Raw genomic sequence first — 22663 nt, forward strand, 5'->3', positions numbered from 1 at the left:
GTCCACGCTGCTGAAGATCCAGCTGCGCTGGGTGGGTCACGTCTCCAGAATGGAGGACCATCGCCTTCCCAAGATCGTGTTATATGGTGAGCTCTCCACTGGCCACCGTGACAGACGTGCACCAAAGAAAAGGTACAAGGACTGCCTAAAGAAATCTCTTGGTGCCTGCCACATTGACCACCGCCAGTGGGCTGATATCGCCTCAAACTGTGCATCTTGGCGCCTCACAGTTTGGCGGGCAGCAACCTCCTTTAAAGAAGACCGCAGAGCCCACCTCACTGACAAAAGGCAAAGGAGGAAAAACCCAACACCCAACCCCAACCAACCATTTTTCCCCTGCAGCCGCTGCAACCGTGTCTGCCTGTCCCGCATCGGACTTGTCAGCCACAAACGAGCCTGCAGCTGACGAGGACTTTTACCCCCTCCATAAATCTTCGTCCGCGAAGCCAAGCCAAAGAAAAAAAAAGAAAAGATACATGACATCACATACAACCCTGAGATTCTTTATCCTTTGGGAGAGGCAGAATTACCACTTAACTGTACACAATGTACATTGAAACAAATACAGAAATGTAAACAAACATTCCAACAATGGTGAGGAAAAATATATAATGAAAGGCACAAGTAAGATTCCTGAAATTAGTCCCTGATTGAGTTTGTGGTTGAGGAGTCTGATGATAGAGGGGGAGCAGCTGTTCCTGAACCTGGTGGGTGCGAGTTTTGTGGCCCCTACACCTCTTTCCTGATGACAGCAGCAAGAACAGAGTGTGTGCCGGGTGGTGGGGATCCTTGATGATTGCTGCTGCTCTCCGACGGCAGTGTTCCCCGTAGATGTTCTCGATTGGTGACATCCTGGGCTGCATCCAATACCTTTTGGAGGGCTTTTCTCCGCTTAGGGGCATTGGTGACCCTATGCCAGTCCGCGATCCACAAACACATAATAGTCTGCCCGTCTATTTCTTCTACCACAATGCAGGACTGTACCCTTTCTAACATTGTATTGTATTTCAAAATATATAATTGAATATTTATTTTCTGTATGGCAGTTTGTTTCTACTTGCTTATTAATATTTCTCTCTGGTATAAAGTATCTTTTTCTGCATTCAGTCTTTTGCATTATTCTGCCTCGCCTGCAGGAAAAAAAATCTCAGCGTTGTATGTGATACTATGTGTGTACTCAAAGCAAACGGAACATGAGGCTAATGAATTGCTGTGATGCGCATGCGCAAACCTTGTATTTATTTTTTTTGACTGGTGGCAGAACACGTCGTGCACCGCCTTGCCACACCCTCAGGCCGATTTCTGATAGGATGAAGTGCCCAAGCGCACAATCCCATTGGCGTTACTGCCCGTCCATCAATTTAGCCCGCCCTCACGATTGGACATACGGTTCAAACTCCGAGGATCCGAGTGGTTAAGATGGACATCAATCATCCCAAACCCGTCCTCGCGCAGGTTCAATTGTTTGAGTCGGCCGTCAATCACGCGAACGCGCAGCCCCTCCCCCATCCACCGGCCCGATTGGCTGCAGCGTTTGGGGGCGCTGCATGGGATTGGTTGTGGGGCGCAACACTCAAGGGCGGGCCCTGCTTTTCTGGCACTGGACACTCTCGGCTTCAATGTCTGCCGGCTGACCAAGGTTGGCGGGGGAAAAAATGAGTGCCGCCGTTTTCTTCGGTTGTACGTTCATCGCCTTCGGGCCGGCCTCGGCGCTGCTGCTAATCACCGTGTTCAGGGACCCGTTGCGGGTCATAATTTTGGTGGCCGGGTGAGTGAGGCCGCCAATTCCTCGCCGGCAAGCCGTCCCTCTTCCATGCCCGGAGTTCCGGGCGCCTCAAGCCGAACCCTTAAAGGGATGGTCTGCAATTAAAGGGGAGGTGCATGCCAAGTTCAAGGCAGGGGCATCAATGTATGGAGCAGGTGCATGCCGAGTTGAAGGCATCAATTAAAGGGGAGGAGGCACACAGGTAGTGGGAAAGGGGAACGTAACACAAGATACTGGAGGAGGTATTTAGTTAAAAGGAAGGACCAATTAAAGGGAATGGCCTCTGCTTTAAAGGGATTATTTTGGTTAGAGACCAGCATACTGGAGGGAGATGGATCAGCAAGTTGAGTTAATGGATGGAAGAACAGAGAGACCTTGGGGGTCCAAATCCATACATCTCTCAAGGTCAATGGGCAGGTTAATAGAGCGGTTAAGTAGGCCAATGGGATGTTGGGCTTCATTAGATGGGGATTGAGTCCTTCAACTCCTACCTGCCGTAAGGCAAAGAAGCTGATACGAGCATTGCCCGGCGCCCCTAAAACGAGGAGAGAGTCCCATTCAGAGACACTGAGTGTCCGTGGATTTGCCTCCAGCGCTTCCCAGCTGCACATACTCCTAATCGGTCCATCAGCCACCCGGGCTCCAGATCCAAACCTTTGGGAAGCCTTCAGCGCCCGAGGCCTTTCAGGAGCCCTTTCGAAATCTGGTTCAATTAGCCGGTTCCCATGAGCCTGCATCTCCAGCAGCCTGTGAAGGCCTTCTGGCTGCAAGTCACCCGCTGCACACGAAGATCCTTCGGCTGCCAGGCCTCTCACTGGTCCGCCACTTCTGCTTCTCTTTCTCAATGGGGGGTGTTCTTGCCATTTCTGGTGCCCTGCGCTGGTCCACTGCTCCCCTGAATTCTGCAACCTCTTGTGGACCGCTGCCATCTTTGTGGTTACAGGATTTGATGTAAAACACCAACCAACCAGTTTAAAGCTTGTACGGTGCTGTCCATAATGGAACCGGACAGTAGGACCCTGCAGACCTGGCCCTCCCAGGTCCTTACAGCAGCATCCCTTTTTTTTAATGACAGCTGATTACACCGTAAAAAGGTAAATTTACTGAATGTTTAACAAGGAGGTATTACTTGACGAAGAACTCATGCCCAAAATATTGGTTTACCATTTGCGTCCAAGAGATGCGTGACCTGCTGAGTTTCTCAAGCACGTTTGTACATTTCAAGCTTCTGCAGACTTTCCTGTTTAACAAGATTAGTTATTTGTTTTCGGGCAAATGAGGAAAATCCCTTACAATGTCTTTTTTGTAGCTTCTTAAGTGTAAAATCTTAGCAGGACTAACAGTATTCTTTATACAACAATGATTCTTTCCCCTGAGGGCAGGGGAGGTTGGAACAATGAGTGGTGGCAGAATGGAATGATCTTCCAAAAGAGATAGTTGCGGCAGGGTCCCTTCTGTCATTTAAGAGAAAGTTGAATGTGTACATGGGTGTGAGGCGGTTGTTCAAGTGAACTGGCGCAGACTCGAAGGGCCAACAGGGCCTGTTTCTGCACTCTAAACGGTTATATGGTTATATGGAAACCAATGTTTCAGGGATCAGCCCATCAGGGAATCTATAATTCAATCCTGCACCCCACTCCCGTGCCGACATGCCTGTATCCGCAGGGACCCCTCTTTTCGTGATTCCCTCAACCACTCATCCCTTCTCACCACTCGCCCCCGAGGCACCTTCCACTGCGGCTGCAGGAGGTGCCACACTTGTACCCACACCTCCTCCCTAACCACCCTTCGGGGCCCCAAACAGTCCTCAAGTAAAGCAAAACTTGTGTATCTTCAGGAGTCATCTACTGCATCTGGTGCTTCCGTTGCGGCCTTCTCTACATCAGAGAGACTGGATGTAGGCTGGGAGATCGCTTCGCTGAGCGGCTTTGCTCTGTCTGCATCAGTGACAGGGATCTCCCAGTGGCCAACCACTTCAATTCTGCACCCCACTCCCACACTGACACGTCTGCCCATGTGTCATGTGGGGAAGAGTATCAGGTTCTGTGGGTCCACAGAGAGACGAGTCTTTCTTTTTTTTCTTTGGCTTGGCTTCGCGGATGAAGATTTATGGAGGGGGTAAATGTCCACGTCAGCTGCAGGCTCGTTTGTGGCTGACAAGTCCGATGCGGGACAGGCAGACACGGTTGCAGCGGTTGCAGGGGAAAATTGGTTGGTTGGGGTTGGGTGTCGGGTTTTTCCTCCTTTGCCTTTTGTCAGTGAGGTGGGCTCTGCGGTCTTCTTCAAAGGAGGTTGCTGCCCGCCAATCTGTGAGGCGCCAAGATGCACGGTTTTGAGGTGATATCAGCCCACTGGCGGTGGTCAATGTGGCAGGCACCAAGAGATTTCTTTAGGCAGTCCTTGTACCTTTTCTTTGGTGCACGTCTGTCACGGTGGCCATTGGAGAGCTCGCCATATAACACGATCTTGGGAAGGCGATGGTCCTCCATTCTGGAGACGTGACCAACCCAGCGCAGCTGGATCTTCAGCAACGTGGACTCGATGCTGTCGACCTCTGCCATCTCGAGTACTTCGACGTTAGGGATGAAAGCGCTCCAATGAATGTTGAGGATGGAGCGGAGACAACGCTGGTGGAAGCGTTCTAGGAGCCGTAGGTGATGCCGATAGAGGACCCATGATTCAGAGCCGAACAGGAGTGTGGGTATGACAACGGCTCTGTATACGCTTATCTTTGTGAGGTTTTTCAGTTGGTTGTTTTTCCAGACTCTTTTGTGTAGTCTTCCAAAGGCGCTATTTGCCTTGGCGAGTCTGTTGTCTATCTCGTTGTCGATCCTTGCATCTGATGAAATGGTGCAGCCGAGATAGGTAAACTGGTTGACCGTTTTGAGTTTTGTGTGCCCGATGGAGATGTGGGGGGGCTGGTAGTCATGGTGGGGAGCTGGCTGATGGAGGACCTCAGTTTTCTTCAGGCTGACTTCCAGGCCAAACATTTTGGCAGTTTCCGCAAAGCAGGACGTCAAGCACTGAAGAGCTGGCTCTGAATGGGCAACTAAAGCGGCATCGTCTGCAAAGAGTAGTTCACGGACAAGTTTCTCTTGTGTCTTGGTGCGAGCTTGCAGGTGCCTCAGATTGAAGAGACTGCCATCTGTGCGGTACCGGATGTAAACAGCATCTTCATTGTTGAGGTCTTTCATGGCTTGGTTCAGCATCATGCTGAAGAAGATTGAAAAGAGGGTTGGTGCGAGAACACAGCCTTGCTTCACGCCATTGTTAATGGAGAAGTGTTCAGAGAGCTCATTGCTGTATCTGACCCGACCTTGTTGGTTTTCATGCAGTTGGATAACCATGTTGAGGAACTTTGGGGGGCATCCGATGCGCTCTAGTATTTGCCAAAGCCCTTTCCTGCTCACGGTGTCGAAGGCTTTGGTGAGGTCAACAAAGGTGATGTAGAGACGAGTCTGAACACGTGTTACAATCACATAACTTTAATTAACATATGGGAAACAAACAGGCGTACTCGATCACCATTTCACTTAAGCAACAATGTAGACATTCACCTCCAACAATACTGAACCTATACTTGACCCACTCACACACTACAAACAGGGACTCACACACACCCGGTTCCCTTACCAACGGGGAGGGGGGGGTAGGCTGGGGGGTGTGGCTTTCTGCAAGTATTGATTTATCGCAATACTACGGCTCAACTTCAGTGTAGTGAACACTTCCAGCCATGTTCACAGTAGTGACTTGGCATAGAACAATGCCCGGGGCTTGGACCAAGAAGCAGAGAGAAAGAATGTGCCGTATGTTGGTGCTAATCTGTGCTTCTGGCCATTATCGACCCTGGGTGATTTAAATGAGCCAATGTCAAGGTGTGCGCTAGTGGTGGCTTCCAAATAAGTTTCAGGTGAGTAGAACCGCCCACAATCCACATGTTCCAGACAGGCAGGGAGGCTGCGTTCCCTCCTCACACAACATTCCACCTTGGAAGTCACATTATTCTGCAATCACTATGAAGATCATCTCAATAACTCTTATGTACATGTTATAAAAAAAACAAGCCAATCAATATATACAGAAGTGGTTTCCGTATGCTGGACAAGACGTGTAATCAAATTCAGTGTAGGCTGGGAGACCACACCTCACCAGCTCCCCTCTGACCAAACAGGGTTGCTGTGTTTCCGATAGAGCAGGGTCCTGTGGGATCTGGTCCCCAGTGTCAGAGGGGAGGGAAGAGAAAGAAATTTGTCTGATCACTGGCTTGCGTGCCTGGTTTCTCTTGCTCGGCTGGCAAATGGGAGCACCCTTCCCACCAGTATCTACGAGCAGGCAGTGCAAGGTCATCCATCGGGTGCCAGAACCCTCTCTTGGTTCGTGCCTCCCGCTCCTCGCACTTGGGCACTCCCTATGCATAGAGTCCAGACACCCTGCTATCCCGTGGTGAGGCAGGGGGCAGATTGGCAGATGTATACCCAGAGTGTACCCGTTTCCCTGGACTGTTGTCCGATGTCAGGATACTGTACCTGCTCGCGTTCTCTCTACCCAGATGCCACAAGTGCCTGTGTTGGATCCCTGTAACGAAAGCCAGGAGGAGTCGAGACCGCAAGTTAGCCAAATTAGTAATTTTAAATAAAACCCCCTGAAGTCCCCACCCCAAGAGGTTTGTTTCTGTTAATGGGAGGGCTGTGGTGAAGCTGTCATTGTCAAGTGAAACAAAATATATGCAATATTTCCTGATAGTGTGTGATCTATAACATTGTAATTAAAAGCTGAAAATACAATTTCCTGCAGAGCTCAGGGAGCATTAAAAAAAATCCATTACAAAGGCTGTACTTGGAAGACGCAGCTGAATGGCCAATGTTGACGTTTCCATGGCAACAGCTGTTGTATGTCTGCTTGAAAGTTCTGTGCATAATAAGTGACAAAGCCCCTGCAGGTAAAATGAGCTGATGTAGTGACTGGAATCAGTGAGGAGGTCGCAGCAGTGTGTTTTGACGAGTGTTTCGTAGACCCTCACATCGAGAAGGGTAGTCTTCTGTGGGGGTGAGGGGGGGGCATTGTCTTGGAGAGCTCACAGATAGGGGCCATACATCTCCGCGAGTCACCGGCAGGGAGACAGAGCTCAGCGCTCCATGTACTCTGATCCCTCCAGGAGGGTAATAGCTTCCTGGACATTTTTTCCCAGCCACCAGCCCCGTGAGGGGCAAAACCACCTCTCCAAGGTTGGGACATGTGGTGGTAACTAAATACCCTTGCAAGACACCCAGTCACATTCATGCTCCCTGGGAAGTAGGTTCCCCCGTCGACACCCACAATAAGTGCTCAATCCCTAAAACACTGATATCACCTTGCCAATGGGGTGCCACTGCAGCCAGCCATGCAGGCTCCATCTGGGAGGACAGGGAGCCTGGCCCAGATGGCAGTCACCCATTCCCACAGTGTGTCGCCGTCGTCGACTTTTTTCTGGCTGCGCCCGCAAGGCATTGGCCATCGTCTATTGGTCAGACAGACCGCCCGGGCACTCATTTCCCGATGAGAGGGAAAGGAATTGGGGGGCCCCCTTGTCTCCCGACTGAAGCAGGGATAAGTGTTCACCCGGCCGTTGTACTGGGTAAATTAAACATTTCAGAGTTGTTTGATTGATGCAAAGCTGTTGCCAATAAAAAGATCTTAAAAGACTGAATACCTGACCTGTGCAATTCTGAAAGACAAAGTCATGGAAAGAAGGTTGAAAAAATGATTAGATAAAATAGGACTGTGAAATCCAAAATGTTTTCTAAACTGCAGCCATATTTTTACAGAATGCTTAACAATCATATTATCAATGAACTTGGTTTAAAGAAGTGCTAAATTGGAAATATTTTAGCTGAGTCCAATTCCATTGCTACCCATAATGGTCGGTTGTCCCGATAATAAAAATGTGGCCAAAACACAAGGCGACATATAGTGGCCACCATTGTTTCTGACGGTCCAGACTCACTACTGCTGCGGTGGAAATTATTTCCTCCTTCATCCTTGAGAAAGGTTGGGTCTTCCTAACTTCATATGTAGTTCTTGTTAAGCCACGTTTAACAGGTTCCCCCCCCACCGTCCTCGCCTGCCCATCACCCTTGCCTCCCCTACTCCAGCTGGAATCGGCCGTTCGGCCCTGCAAACCTGCTCCATGATTCAATAAGATCATGGCTGATCTGATGATTGGCTCATCACATACCTGCCTCTTCCCCATATCCCTGACTGTTTGGGAATCTATCCAGCCTTGCCTTAAATACAGTACAACTGTGATGATCTGAAACCGGATTAAGGATTATCCAAACATTTTTTGGACCTGAAAGTGAGGTCATTTCACCTCTGAAAAATTTTTGGATAAATGAAGATATCAGAAACAATAGTTATCCAATATAATTTTCGGTGCCGAACTGACATCACAGGTTGAAGATTGATTATTATTTTAATCCTTAAAAAGCCTTCCCATGTTGTTTGTTGTCATTGAAACACTGTTACAAGTGATTTGCTGTTGCTACTGGGCTGTTTTTAAAAAAAAAGATCAGTTCTCCGAAAATACCGTTCATCCAAAATAAGCCATGTCCCAACCATTTCGGATAATCAGAGTTGTACTGTATATTCACTGAGGTCGCCTCCACTGCTTCAACGGGCAACGAATCCCACAGATTCCAGGGAAAAGCAGCTCCTCCTCATCTCCATCTTAAATCTACTAATCCTGAATCTTGAGGCTAATTCTGCTTTTCCCCCCTCTGATGAGAACAACTGACCAACCTCAATCTTCTCTGTTGTATGATAGTAATGAAGAGATTTGAGGTGAGATGGGAAAAATTTCAAAGGGGACCTGAGGGGTAACCTTTCCTGGACAGAGAGGGGGTGCGTATGTGGAACAAGCTGGCGGAGACAGCGGGAGAGGGTGGGGACGATTGCAACATTTAAAAGACATTTGGACAGATCGTTAAATAAGGAAACGTTTGAAGGGATGAGGGCCAAATGCAGGCAAATGGGACTGACTTGTAGGGAGGATTTTGCATGGATGCCTTGGCCTGTTTCAAGATTATTTTATTGTCGTATGATAGAACAGAAATGTGGTAATGACACAAAATTTCCTTGAGTCTGTATGAGCAGAAATTTCCCAGTGCCCCTGACAGTCAGAGAAAGGGAGTCTCTCTCCCCCCGGCCCCCCCCCCCCCCCCCAGGGTCACTGAGCATCCGTGCATTCGCCTCAAGGCACACAGTCTTCAGTCCAAGCTTCAGGTGCACACCTCTGACACCCTCTTGCATCCTAGTTCTGATACCTGGCGCTCCTTCAGCCGGTTTCAAGCTGGACTTCGGCAGTCTGTGGCTGGTGTGAGTCATTTGACTGCGGTCGTCAGCAGTCTACGTGGGTGCCTCGCCTCAAGTCACCAGCAGCCCACACCTGTGTGTTCTTCTGCCTCAGAGCCCCTCGCCAATGTGGCCACTGTCCCGTGGGTCGTCTCCTCTGCTTCTCGTATTCAAACGGGGGGGGGGGGGGGCGGGGGAGGGGAAGGTCCTCCATATTTTCTCGTGCCCTGCTTCCCCAGAGTCTGCAACTCATTGTGGTCGCTGCCGAACATGGGCGCCGCCATCTTGGACCCAGATCTCACGGTCACAGGATTCCAAAATAAATCGCCATCGGCTCCTTTAATGGGCCGTTTAAGGCCTGGGCGGAGCTGACGGCAATTGGATTAGGTGCTTGGACCCCAGGTGGAGTGCAGTGTGTCCACTTCCTGCTCCCCCCACCCTGGGTCCACAACAGCAGCAATACTGCCACTACAGCTGCTTCTGTCCGTGGTCCCGTTGTGCGCGATGGTGCTAATCGTGCCCTCATTGCCTGCAGGTCGTTTTTCTGGCTGGTGTCCCTGCTCCTCTCCTCATTGCTGTGGTTCATCGCTGTCCAGCTCAGCAACAAGGAAAACCCCAGCGTCCAGAGGGCGTTGCTGATCATGGGAGCTGCCATCTCCGTCCTCTTTCAGGAGGCCTTCCGCTTTGCGTACTACAAACTGCTCAAGTAAGCTCAAATTGGGGACCTCCTGTCGGTAGCTAGAGGATGTCATACCTCCCAGGTGGGCCAGCCATTTCAATTCCCCGCTCCGTCCCCACGCTGATATCTATCCGTGGCCCCAGGCACCGCCAAACCGAGGCCACCTGCAAAATGGAGGAACAGTCCTTAACAGGGTGGAGGAACAGAGGGACCTTGGGGTCCAAATCCATGCATCTATCAAGATCGCCACGCAGGTTGATAGGATGGTTAAGAAGGCCTATGGGACGCTGGGCTTCATTAGTCGGGGGACTGAGTTCAAAAGTCGAGAGGTCATGTTGCAACTCTACAAATGTCTGATGAGAACACAGAGTATTGTGTTCAGTTCTTGTCACCTCATTATGGGAAGAATGTGGAAGTTATGGAGAGGGTGCAGAGGAGACTTACCAGGATGTTGCCTGGATTAGAAAATGTCTTATGAGGCAAGAGAAAGGGGAACGTAACACAAGATGAGAGGTATAGATAAGGTAGACCACCAGTGCCTTTTTTTCAGGACGGGAGTTGCAAACACCTTCTGGCTCTCCAAGACGTAGGACAAGGATGGTTCCTTTCAGTCAGTTTGTAGAGCTTGATACCCCCACTCCTTGTATCTGTGAATGGATTAAGGTGAGTAGGGGGTTGCACTGGTCCAGACCTACCCTCTCGACATCCCCTCCCGGACCCAGCATGGGTCCAAGACGGCTGTGGGAGGTTGTGTGGCAGTGAATGGCCAGACCGAGCTTTGACGAAAGGGATGCCCTTTCCGTGTTTGCTCGATGGCCATTGACCCTCTGAGAGTGTTCGTCTGCTCTTTGACAGGTCTTGTTTTTCATCCTGCAGGGTGTCTAGCCGCCCTCCGACAAGGCATGCCTGGTGGGGTTACCGGTTTAGTCGCCGACCACCTGACCATGTGACAGGTAGTTCTAGGTTACATGAAACCAGCAGTGCTCAGATGAGTGACCTGACTACTTGCAAACACCCGAGGACATCTGTACAAAGTTAAGGGAAGAAAGTTCAGGGAGAAATCAGGGGTAGATATTTTTAGAGTTGTGGGTTCCTGGAATGCCTTGGCAGGGGTGCTAGTGAAGACTGGAACATTTGGGGCATTTAAGAGACTCTTAGACAGGCACATGGTTGAAAGAAAATAGAGGGTTACGGGATAGGGAGAGTTTAGTACTTTTTTAAGGTGGGATATATGGGTCAGCACAACATCGAGGGCCGAAGGGCTTGTACGGTATGTTCTAGTACGTACATGACATCACATAGAACCCTGAGATTCTTTTTCCTGCAGGCACGGCAGAATTACCACTCATGTGCAGCGGAAAAAGCTGTTCTGAACGTAGACGTGTAAACAAAGAACTGTAAACACTGCTGCGTCTTCCTGACCTCACAAACTGACTGCAATACAGAGAGAAAAAAATATAAAGTGCACAAATAAGATTCTTAAATGAGTCCCTGATGGAATTTGTTGTCGAGGAGTGGAGGGGGAGCAGCTGTTTTTGAACCTGAATCTTGAAGCACCTGCACCTCTTTCCTGACGGTAGCAATGTGAAAAGAGCTTGCTCTGGGTGGTGTGGATCCCTGATGATCGCTGCTGCTCTCCGACGGCAGCATTCCCTGCAGATGTTCTCAATGGCGGGGAGGGTTTTGCCTGGGCTGTGTCCTTTTATAGGGGTATTGTTGTCCCCATACCAGGCTGTGCTGCACACTTTCCACCATCCCACCTCTGTAGAAATTTGCAAAGGTTTCCCCTGTCATACTCAAACTCCTGAGGGAGTAAAGCGCTGACACACCTTCTTCATGATGCCATTAGAAAGTTTAGGAAACTTTTGGATTGATACATGGTTCAGGTGGGAGGGAAATGGACCAAAAGCAGGCAGGTTGGACTGGTGTGGATGGGATGATTTTGGTCAGCATGGTCAAGTTGGGCCAAAGGGCCTTTTCCCACACTGTTTAACCTTGCAGATCAGTGGACCAAACAGATTATTGTAAGTCCTGCAGTGGAATAGGCAACTGTTGAACCTGTGAGGAGTAGATGGGACTTTGGAAGTCTTCGAGAGACTTCACTTTCACCCTCACCCGCTCTCTTCATCCTGCTCTCACCCTCCCCCACTCTCACCCTCTCCGGCTCTCACCATCTCCTGCTCTCCCCCTCCCTTGTTCTCCCCCTCATTTGCTCTCCTCCCTCCCTCCCTACCTCCATCCCCTTTCCTATTCCCTCGCTCTCCCCTTCCTTGCTTGCCCCTCCCTTGCTCTCCCCCTCCTCCTCCCTTGCTCTCCCCTCCCTCCCCTTCACTCTTCCCTTCCCTTCCTCCCTCACTCGCCCTCCCCTCCCTCCTCCCTTGCTCTGCTCTCTCTCTCTCTTTCCTCCCTCTGCTCTGGCTCTGGACCCTTCCCTTGTCCCTTGTCCCCTCCCTACCCCACCTTTTTATTCAGATGTACCAGATTCCTGATGAGTGTTCCGGCTGGATATGCCGACGGCCCTTTGCCTCCACTGGGCGCTGTGTGACCTGCTGAGTTTCTCCGGCACCCTTTGTGTGCTGCTTTCAGTAACGCAGGTGGGTCGTGTAGAGGCAGCGGAGTTGTCTCCACTTGGGGATCAGGGAATCACAGGACAGATACAAGGGCCTGTGCCACTATGTGTGGGGTGGATAGGGGCGGGAGGCCCAGCCACCTGAACCTTTACGTGGGTCTTCTTCTGGCCAATAGGAAAGCTGATCAGGGCCTGGTGGCCTTCAGTGAAGACGGAAAATCGCCCATATCCATCGGTCAGATGGCGTACGGTGAGTTGGGAGCTCAGTCGAGGCAGCGGCATATTCCCCGGAGTCCGTTCCCTCGAAAGCCTCCATTGCTGGGTCTGTCGCCATCTGCTCCCCACCACGTGCTATGCAAATATGGGGAGGGTTCACACGCTCCACTGCTCCCTGAGGTAGTGGCTCCCTGCCCTCTAAGAGAAAGTGTGCCTTGTAACCCTTCCACCTGTTACTTTACCTCCCCACCCCTCCTCTGGACCCTCCCAACATCCATACCCTTTGTAAACTGATACCCACCCCTTGCTCACTTCCTCCACCTCTGTGTCAGCATGGTTAGTGTGCTGCCGTTACGTGCAGAGGTTGAACGTTCCTTTTTATCGTCGCGTAGTAAGACATTAAAGATGTAATATACGCAATATAGTTCAAGCTGTGTCTGCCGCAATGCAAGCAACGAGTCGCTGGGAGCATCACCCGGCGCCCATAACAATAGGAGAAGCAAAAGAGAGTCCCTTCAGAGGTGGCGAGTGTCCATGAATTCACCTCCAGCCCTCCCATGGCTGCACAGACTCTAGTTCAATCCATCGGTGAACCTGGGCTCCAGATCCAAGCCTCTGACATGATCAGGGAACCTCCAGTGCCCCAGGACCCTTCATGCCCTCAGCAGAAACCCAGCTCTGATACCTGGTTCCCACGAGGTGGTCTCCAGCAGCCCCACAGCCTTCGAATGCAGGTCACCAGACTGTGTGGGGCCATCCCCTCACTACTGTGCTCACCTTCTCTGTAGGTCATATCCCATGTTTCCTCTCAGTGGGGCATGGGGTGCTTTCCCCATTTTCGGGGGCAGGCTCCCCCGGAATCTGCATACCCCCTCGAGTATGCTGCTCAGCACAAGCGTCGCCATCTTGGACACAGACATCTGCAGTTGCTTGTTCTTCCCTGTGTCCTCCCAGGTTTCGTCTGGGTGTTCCGGTTTCCTCCCACCCTCCAAAGAGCTGGTACATTAATGGGCCGTGTTTGAGCGCTGCAGGCTCACGGGCCAGAAGGTCCTGTTACCGTGCTCTATCTCTAAGATAAATATTTTAAAGTTAACTAAAAGATAAAGCCCCAGCTCCTCTCACCACCACCTCATAACGTCCTGTGTCCTCTCTGCAGTTTCCGGACTCTCCTTTGGAGTAATCAGCGGTGCATTCTCCGTCATCAACGTCCTGTCTGACTCGCTGGGGCCGGGAGTGGTGGGGATTCACGGCGGGTCGCCCTACTTCTTCCTGACTTCAGGTGAGGAGAGGAAGCCAGGTCTTTACAACTGGGATGGGGGGGAGGTGAATTAGGGGTGATGCCTTCTCCCCATATTTTAACACAACTCCTGTGTGTGTTGGTGTGTGCATGTATGTTTGAAGGTGTGTGTCTGTGTCCACATGTGCATCTATAGGTTGTGTGTGTCCGTTGGTGTGTGTGAGCTTGTATGTCTGTAGGGGTGTATGTGCATGTCAGTCTACAGGTCTGAGTGTGTCTGCGTGTGTGTATCCTTGCTTGTGCATATGATGTGTGTGTTTGGCAGGAATTTGGGCCAGTGTGTGTGTGCTGCGACGCGTGGTGTCGGTGAGTTAATCGGCCACTGTCCATTGTCACCCAAGTGTGTGTGGATGAGGAGTGCAATCCAGGGGTGTGGGGAGGAACAAAATGGCCAGCATGGACTATGTGGGATGAAGGGCCTGCTGCCCCAGCTCTCTGTCCCTCATGATGGCAGATGCATTGACAGGGCAACAGACGCGGTCTAACCGCTGCCTCCCTTCCCCGACAGCATTCCTCACCATGGCCCTGGTGCTCCTCCACACGTTCTGGGGTGTGCTGTTCTTCGACGCATGTGAGAAGGGGAAGAGGCTGGTGCTGGCCATCGTCGTCACGAGCCACATGCTCACCTCAGGCCTGGTGAGTATCTGCTCCCTCGGGGTGGGGTCAGGGGAGGTGGTGTGGAGTAGGGCTGATGACATCAGAAACCTTAGCAAATTTCTACAGATGCGTGGTGGAAAGTGTGCTGACCGGCTGCATCATGGACACCAATATCCTTGAGTGAAAAGCCCTGCAAAAGGTAGCGGACACAGCCCAGGACAGCACAGGCAAAACTCTCCCCACCGTCGAGAACATCGACGGGGAACACTGCCGTCAGAGAGAGAGCCGCAGCAATCATCAAGGATCCACACCACCTGGCACACGCTCTATTCTCGCTGCTGTCGTCAGGAAAGAGGTATTGGTGCCATAAGACTCGCACCCATCATGTTCAGGAACGGCTGCCACCCCTCCACCATCAGATTCCTCAACGACAGACTCAATCAGGGTCTCATTCACGGACTCTATTGATTTTCTTTCGTTCTCTCTGTATTGCACAGTCAGTTTGTTTACATTTCTATTTCTTTGTGTACATTTTCCTCCTTAGTACACCCGTCTTTTTTCTTCAGTACAGCTTACATGACTGAGAAGTAGAAATTTTGCCCTCAGGAAAAGGAGAATTTATTTGTCAGGAATATGTTGTTTTGCCGCAGCATTTTTACAGTGCAAGTATTGCAATAAATTACATTTCAAAAGGAATAAATTAGTGCAAAAATAAGAGAAAGTGAGGTAGCAGTTCATTTTTCCGTTCAGGGATCTAATGGCGGAGAGGAAGAAGCCATCCTTGTGCCGCTGGGTGCTCGTCTTCAGCCTCCAGTACCTTCTTCCCGATGGTAGCAGATTTAAGGGGGTATGGCCTGGGTGTTTGGGGTGAGGGGGTGGTCCTTGAGGATAGAGGCTGCTTTCTCAAGGCACCTTAAAATATGGAGGGCTATTGATTGGGTACAGGTCAGTGGGACTAGGCAAGAAAAAAGTGGTTTGGCACAGACTAGAGGGGCGAAAGTGGCCCTTTGGTGACGTACCAAATCTCTTCAAACTCCTCACGAAGTAAATCACCTTCTGGGTGATTGTGTCCTCGGAAATGTTGACGCCCGAGATCTTGAAGCTGTTAACCCTTTCCACTGCTGACCCCCCTCGATGAGGACTGGTTCGTGTTCTCCTGATTCACCCCCTTCCTCCCCCGAGGTTCACAATAATCTCCTTGGTATGTACTCGCTCCATACCCCTCCCATCCACGGATCTCTCCAAATTTATCTTAAATGCCAGAATTGAGCCTGCATTCACCACTTTGCTGGCAGTTCATTCTGCACTTCCACCACTCTCAGCCTGAAGAATTTCCTCCCAATGTTCCCTCAATAAAGCCATGCATTCTTACAAAATAGCGGCACAGATAACGCAATGCTATTACTGACCCTGGTTTAAATCTGGCTCTCTGTAAGGAGTTTGCACGCTCCCCCCGTGTCTGCGGGGTTTTCCTCCGGGTGCTCCAGTTTGCTCCCACCCTCCAAAAATGTTTGGGGGTTGTAAGTTCATTGGGCTCGTGGGCCGGAAGGGCCTGTGACTGTGCTTTATGTTTGAATTTAAGCACCCCTCCTTTTACCCTTCACCCATGACCTCTAGTTCTTGTCTCACCCAACCTCAGTGGAAGAAGCCTGCTTGCATCTACCCTATGCCCCCTTCTAATTTTGTATACCCCATATCAAATCTCCTCTCATTCTTCTACACTCCAGGGAATAAAGTCCTCACCTGTTTAACCTTTCCCTGTATCTCAGCTCCTCAAGTCCCAGCAACATCCTAAATTTTCTCTGCCCTCTTTCAATTTTACTGATATCTTTCCTGTAGTTATTTGGCCGATGCTTTCAGCTGGCAGCCCGTTCCACCGTCCCACCGCTCTCGGCATGAAAAGGTTCTCCCCAATGTTCCCTTTAAACATTTCCCTTCCCCCATATCCTCCATGTCTCGTCACACCCAACCCCAGTGGATAAATCTCGCTTGCATTTACTCTCTCTGTGCCCCTCATGATTTTATCTGGGTTGCCTGACCAAGGAACAATTGGGATTGTACTCAGTTTGGGATAATGAGAGCCGCTCTCACTGAAAGATAAGGTTCTTAATACTTACTGTATCTACTCACGTAGTAGTCAATCCCATGTAATAGTCAACCCCCCCATCTTTTTGGGCCCAAAAATCATGTATTTTCCATGTAAAAGTCAATCCCTCTGTTTTTGACCCTGACTGCCTGCCAATCCGAGCTACTGACAACCCGACTGCGGATCCTCGCCCCAACCACCTGTCTGTCTGAGCTCCCAATGGCCCGATCACGGACCCTTGCCTCAGCCGCCTGCCCATCCGAGTTACCGATGCCCCAGCCACAGTCTCTCTCCTAGGCCCTGGCTGCCCACTCGTCCTAGCTCCCGATGCCCCAACCGCCCGTCTATCCGAGCTCCCAATGCCCCAATCACGGATCCTTGCCTCAGCCACCCACCCATCCGAGCTGCCGATGCCTTGACCCATGAACCTTTGTCCCGACCGCCCGCCCATCTGAGCTCCCAAAGCCCTGGCCACCTCCCAATCTCCCATCCACAGGCTCTCTCCTAGGCCCCAGCTGCCAACCCATCCTAACTCCTGATGCAAACACTACCCGGTCCCGGCCATCTGATCTACCAACACCTTGCAGGGACTTAATGTGGTCAAATGTATATGTAAAAGTTGACCCTTCAAAAAATTGGTCTTAAAAACGACTATTATATGAGTGTTTACAGTAAATGGGGAGGGGGATGATGTTGAGTAAGGGAGAGTTTCTCCTGAGTCCTGGGACCTTTGGAGCCTCTCAGCACAGAGAGCTATGTGGCCAGTACCCATCGGCCGAGAATAATTCCTTGGTGGTGCCACCAAGGTTTGTGGGAGAATGCAGGAAAACTGGACAAGGAAAGTGGATCAGCTGCGATCCTGCAGCACGACCGTTCTTCTTTCCTGAACACCAGCGGCCACCCACCCATCCGAGCTGCCGATGTCTTGACCCGTGAACCTTTGCCCTGACTGCCCACCCATCTGAACTCCCAAAAAAAAACAATTGGGCAAGTGCACAGATAGAATGGGTGTGGAGGGCCAAACGGGCAGGTGGGACCAGTCTGGGTGGGACATTCTAGGCAAGTCCACGCCTGTTTCGACGCCGTGTGACTCTCCCACTTGCTGTCTTTTGCAGACGTTCCTCAATCCATGGTATGTGGGAAGCCTCGTCCCGATATTCGGCATGGTGGTCACCATGGGAACGTGGGCCTACTGCACAGCTGGAGGCTCGGCACACAACATCTGGCGATGTTTCGCATGTAGGTACCGACCGATGAACCTGCCCCTCACTTTCCTTCTCTCAGGTTCCACTGGCAAGAATCTGTATTTTTATTGAACAATTGGCTCCCTCATCGGACTTGTTCTTTGTTTACCCACATATCAAGACACAGAGAAAAGCTTTTCCATGTTATCCAAACATCCCAGAAAAATCACACACCATTTTGGATTGTAAAATTCATTAAAAAACTGCATGCACCCCCCGCCCCACCCTCAGTCTCGTCTACATCTCCCCTCTGACTGCATCACCCACTGTCTCCCCTCCGTCTACATTTTCTACTGTCTCCCCTCCGTCTACATCTCCCACTGTCTCCCCTCCGTCCACATCCCATGCCATCTCTCCTCCATCTACAGACACCACCGTCTCCCCTCCATCCTTCATCAAGAATGCTGGCAGACCTTCAAACAAAAGATGGGTGGGGAGTGGCAAATGCAGGAGATGATGGATGGAAAGGGGAGGGAGGGAACAGAATCAGGGCAATGAGGAGGGATGGCTGGGTGGGTGGAGTGAGAAGGGAGGGGAGAACTGGAAAACCGGGAAAGTGGGAGGGGAAAGAAGGTGAGGAGAAAGCAGAGAAGTCAACGTTAACGCCATCTGGCTGGAGGGGGCCCAGACTGAAAATAAAGTGTTGTTCCTCCAATCTGCGGGTGGTCTGGGTGGGACATAAGGCCAGGGATAGATACATGAGCACGGGAGTGTGACTCAGAATTGAAATGGTTGGCTACTGGGAGGTCACCGTTGTGGCGGAGAGAGCAGAGATGCTCAGTGATGCAATCTCCCAGTCTCTCCGACGTAGAGAAGGCCATAACGGGAAGCAAATCAGTCCTGCTACTTCACTTGAAAGGCCTATTTGGGGCCCCGCACTGTGAGGGAGGAGGTGTGGGCGCAAGCGCGGCACCTCCTGCGACCACAGGGGAAGGTGCTGTGGGGGGAGGGTTCCCTACTCCTTCGTATCCTGCTCCCTCCATGATTCCCTCACACACTCATCCCTCCTCACCTATCATCGCAAAAGCGTGGGTCTCCCAATGGCCACTCATTTCAATTCCACGTCCCGTTCCCTTGCTGACATGTCCGTCCACGGTCTCACGCACTGCCAGACTGAGGACACCCCCCCCCCCGCCGCAAATTGGAGGAACAACCCCTCATCTTCTGACTGGGCCCCCTCCAACCGGATGGTGCTAACATCGACTTCTTTGGCTTCCGTTAAACCCCCCCACCCTTCTTTTCTCCCCCAGTGCTCGCTCGCTCTCTCTCTCTCTCTCTCTCTCTCTCTCTCTTGTACCCCCCCCCCCTCTCTCTCCCTCCTTTCACAAAGCCTAACTTAAATCCTCTTATCATATCCAATTAACACCTTCTGTTGGTCTGGACCATCCCCCCTCCCCACCCCCTCCTGGTCAGTCTTCAGTCTTTAATCTGACATCTTCCTGTTTGGTTATTCCTTGAAGAATGGTTCAGACCAAAGCATCAGTAGTCTCTAGCCGCTTTCAGATGCTCGGACTCAGAAGACGCACCAGCAGGCGCAGCTGGGGGAGTGCAGCTGGAACGTTCAGGTGGCCGCGGAGAAGACCCCTTTCTGTCACCTGATCGTGCCAGCTGAAGGAGAGCCGCGTCCGAGCAAACATGGGCTCCTGTGGACTGGGCCGTAGTTGCTGCTGCGTTCCCTTCTCCTCTCCAAGCCCTGTATCGCTTTTGAGATATCTTCAGTTCTTTAATTTTGACCTCTTAATTGATCTCAGCATTTAATTTTGCCAACTTTGGCAGCCCTGCCTTCAGCTGTCAATGTTCTGAGTTTTGGAAGCAATGCACTATTTTTTACTGAGTTTTTGGTTATGTAATCTAATGCCCCAAAGTAGTTATTTTTTAAAACCAAATAAACGCTTTGCGACATTAAGGTCACTAACTAAACGTAAGGTGCTGTTGTTAAATTGTTACCTACCTGATGGCGAGAGAAACAATATTTAACAGGATATTCAGTGCAATGGGGGATGCTCCGAGCCGGAGAATATACCTACCCGAGGAGGGTTAGGTAAATGCTTCTCGGGGCCAGGTTCTCCATTGGCCACCTGACAGCCGCATTGGGGTAGAACAGGCGGCATGACAGTTGGGTATTCTGGCCACCTGAAAGCGGCTTTTCTTTCCCTCCTGTGGACACTGCGAGTTCCTCCAGTATCTCCGTTTCTTTATCACAATCACAACGTTTGCAGACTCTTGTCTTTTACAAAAGTTGAAGTATATCATGTCTTTTACAATTTAATATCTAACTTGTGACATTAAAAGGAGCCTTTCATTTTCTTTAGGCAAACAGGACCCGAACCCTCACATCCTTGTCTACTCGACTCTTCAGACGCCGGCTGAGGATTGAAGGAGAAAAGGAATGATTTCCCCCTCCCCACCACACCCACCCTTGCACCTTCCCTCCCGCGGACACTGGGAGCCCACCTCCTCAGGGGTGGCGCGGACCTGGGACGTCGTCTGCTGGACAGGCAAAGAGCCGCAGAGCCAGCAGTGGGGTGGGGACTGCGGACCAGGCTGTGGGACTTGGGTCTGAGGCCCACTGTGGTTCCGAGCATTTGGGATTGCTGCTCCGTTCTCCGTCAGCACGGCATGCAGGTCGTGGAGATGGGTGGGAGCCACGGGCTCTGCTTCTCCACCACCTTCCCCTCCATAGAGCTCAGGGAATCGTAATCCCGTGGGGTGCCTGGAGCTTGAAGGGAGGGGGTGTGGGTAAATGGTCTCTGTTGCTCAACACAAGGGGATGCAAAGTCCCCTCCTCCCTCCCTTCCTCCCTCTCCCCTCCCTCCCTCTCCCCTCCCTTCCCCCTCCCTCCCTCTCCCCTCCCTCCCTCCCTCTCCCCTTCCTCCCTTCCCTCCTTTCCCCTCCCTCCCTCTCCTCTTCCTCCCTCCCCCTTCTTCCCTCTCCCCTCCTCCATTCCCCTTTCTCCCTCTCTCCCTCTCTCCTCCTCCCTCCTCACAAATGTGAAAAAGAGAATAAAACATTCCAGGAGAAAATAATTCTAAAATAAATCCTTGCCACAAATCAGGTCCCCCTGAGCCTCTGCACTCATCTTCCTTGACGCAAGCCTCAACGTGGGCAGGAGAGACCACTTCATGTATCATTAATGAGGTCTGTGGCCAGGTAACTGATACTGTGTCAAGGTGGACACTGGCTCTCAGATCAGTTAATATTTCACTTAAAATACACTGATTTTTTTGCTTATTTTTGATGGACTTTATCATGTTTGCGTTTGGGTGACTGTGGGCATGTGAACACATGCGTGAGTGTCTGCATTTGAGTGCGTGTTTGCACATGTTTCTGCATGTGTGCATACACACGTACATGCCTGTGTCTGTGGGTGTGTGTATGCACGTGTGTTTGAATGTGTTTGTGCGTGTGTGTCTGTGTGCTTGTTTGTGAGGGATCAAGTGTGTGCATGTGTGTGTGTCTGTGTGAATTTGAGTGTATGGTCTCCTATCCCACACAACCAATTTCTCACAGCATTGCAAAGCCAAGGAGAATCGCTACCCCGCTATCCCCCACCCCCACTCCAGTACATGGACTTGCTTTGAGGAACACCGCTCTTCAGGTTTACCAACTCTAAATCAGATGGCACAACTTCAGCTAATTTGCTCTCTCAGTCAGTCTGGGACATTAGCCCGGCCTATTTAAGATTTTTCCCCATTCTAGGAGTGGAGGAGATCAGAGTATTGTAGGTAATGTCGCAGTTGTAGAAGATGCTGGTGAGGCCCTGACTGGACGATTGTGTCCAGCTTTGGTCACTGTGCTGCAGGAAAGTTATCGACAACAAGCTGAAGAGGGTGCAGAAGAAATTGACAAGGATGGTGCTGGGACTCTGAGCTACAGAGAGAGGTCAAGCAGACAGGGGCTTGTGAGATTGAACAGACTGGGAATATTTTCTCTGGAAAGTCTGCAGACGCTGTGATTGTAGTGAAACAATTCAGAAATTCTGGAGGAGCTCAGCCAGACTCAGCATCCATAGGAGATAAAGAGCATTTCTTCAAGGAGTAAGCAAACAAGAAGGAGTGGGGGAGGGGGCAGACCAACAAAAGGTTGGACATGATAAGAGGAGAGGTGAGAATCGATTTTGGCTCTGAAAGGGAAGTGAGAGAGAGAGAGCTGGGGAAGAAGGTGAGGTGGGGGGGGGGGAGGAAGAGGGGTTTTAACAAAACCGTATAAGTCAATGTTAATGCCTTTCTTTTTCAATAAGTTTCAGATTAATAAACATAACAATGATAGAAAGAGACGGGGGATTGCATTAACAACGGTCAACATGTACAAACACCGACATTGAGCAACATCTGTAAACTGAGCCTCCCAATCTCCATCATATGAAAATGTTGACTAAATGGCCTCCATATTTCTTCAAATTTAACGGACGGGTCACAGAACCACTTCTGATTTTTTTCTAAATTTAAACATGCTCTAGTTTGGGAAACCCATTGAAATGTAATCAGTGGTTTAGGGTCTTTTCTTTTGAGTAGAACAGATCTCCTGGCTGTTAAAGTCACAAATGCAATGACACGACAAGCTGAAGCAGATCAGTGACCAAAATTGGTCATCCATAAAAGTACGGTCATAGGATGAGGTCATGAGCAAAACTGAAATAACATCAAAAATATCATTCCAATATTTTTTCAGGGAAGGGAAGGACCAAAGCAAAGTTTGTACGGGAGTAAAAATGAGCTCGCTTGTCCTTCGACTTATGGGCCTTATGAACCACCTTAAACTATCAGAGAGTGATGAGCACATGTTGAAGAAGTGTTAACTAATTGGAGAATTCCCCCACCCCATGTCTTTATAGGTAAAGGGATCTGAAGTTCTTATTCCCATTCATTCTTAATTTGGTCA

The 22663-nt window shown here is 50.6% G+C and overlaps 2 protein-coding genes across 2 annotated transcripts in view; both read left to right on the top strand.

Moving 5' to 3' along the window:
- rab13 (RAB13, member RAS oncogene family) overlaps positions 1–9648 on the top strand; it is a 59414-nt gene extending 49766 nt beyond the window's left edge. Inside the window, exon 9 of the transcript XR_011358147.1 lies at positions 9630–9648. The gene's annotated coding sequence lies outside the window, so the exon portion shown is untranslated. The remainder of the gene's footprint in view (positions 1–9629) is intronic.
- LOC138764400 (gamma-secretase subunit APH-1A-like) lies at positions 1552–21013 on the top strand. The gene is made up of 7 exons (XM_069940269.1): positions 1552–1768; positions 9630–9800; positions 12519–12592; positions 13715–13837; positions 14364–14491; positions 17654–17777; positions 20095–21013. Exons 1-7 carry the CDS (start codon positions 1656–1658, stop codon positions 20157–20159), a joined length of 798 nt encoding a protein of 265 aa, XP_069796370.1. The 5' UTR covers positions 1552–1655; the 3' UTR covers positions 20160–21013.
- Positions 21014–22663: the final 1650 nt, after the last annotated feature.

This window comes from Narcine bancroftii, chromosome 5 (assembly GCF_036971445.1).
Source record: "Narcine bancroftii isolate sNarBan1 chromosome 5, sNarBan1.hap1, whole genome shotgun sequence".
In the NCBI taxonomy this organism is placed as follows: domain Eukaryota; kingdom Metazoa; phylum Chordata; class Chondrichthyes; order Torpediniformes; family Narcinidae; genus Narcine; species Narcine bancroftii.

Coding starts and splice junctions, on each gene's coding strand:
- LOC138764400 (XM_069940269.1), top strand. CDS start 1,656: ATGAGTGCCGCCGTTTTCTTCGGTTGTACGTTCATCGCCTTCGGGCCG. Junction 1,769..9,629: donor GTCATAATTTTGGTGGCCGG/GTGAGTGAGGCC, acceptor CATTGCCTGCAG/GTCGTTTTTCTGGCTGGTGT. Junction 9,801..12,518: donor GCGTACTACAAACTGCTCAA/GTAAGCTCAAAT, acceptor TCTGGCCAATAG/GAAAGCTGATCAGGGCCTGG.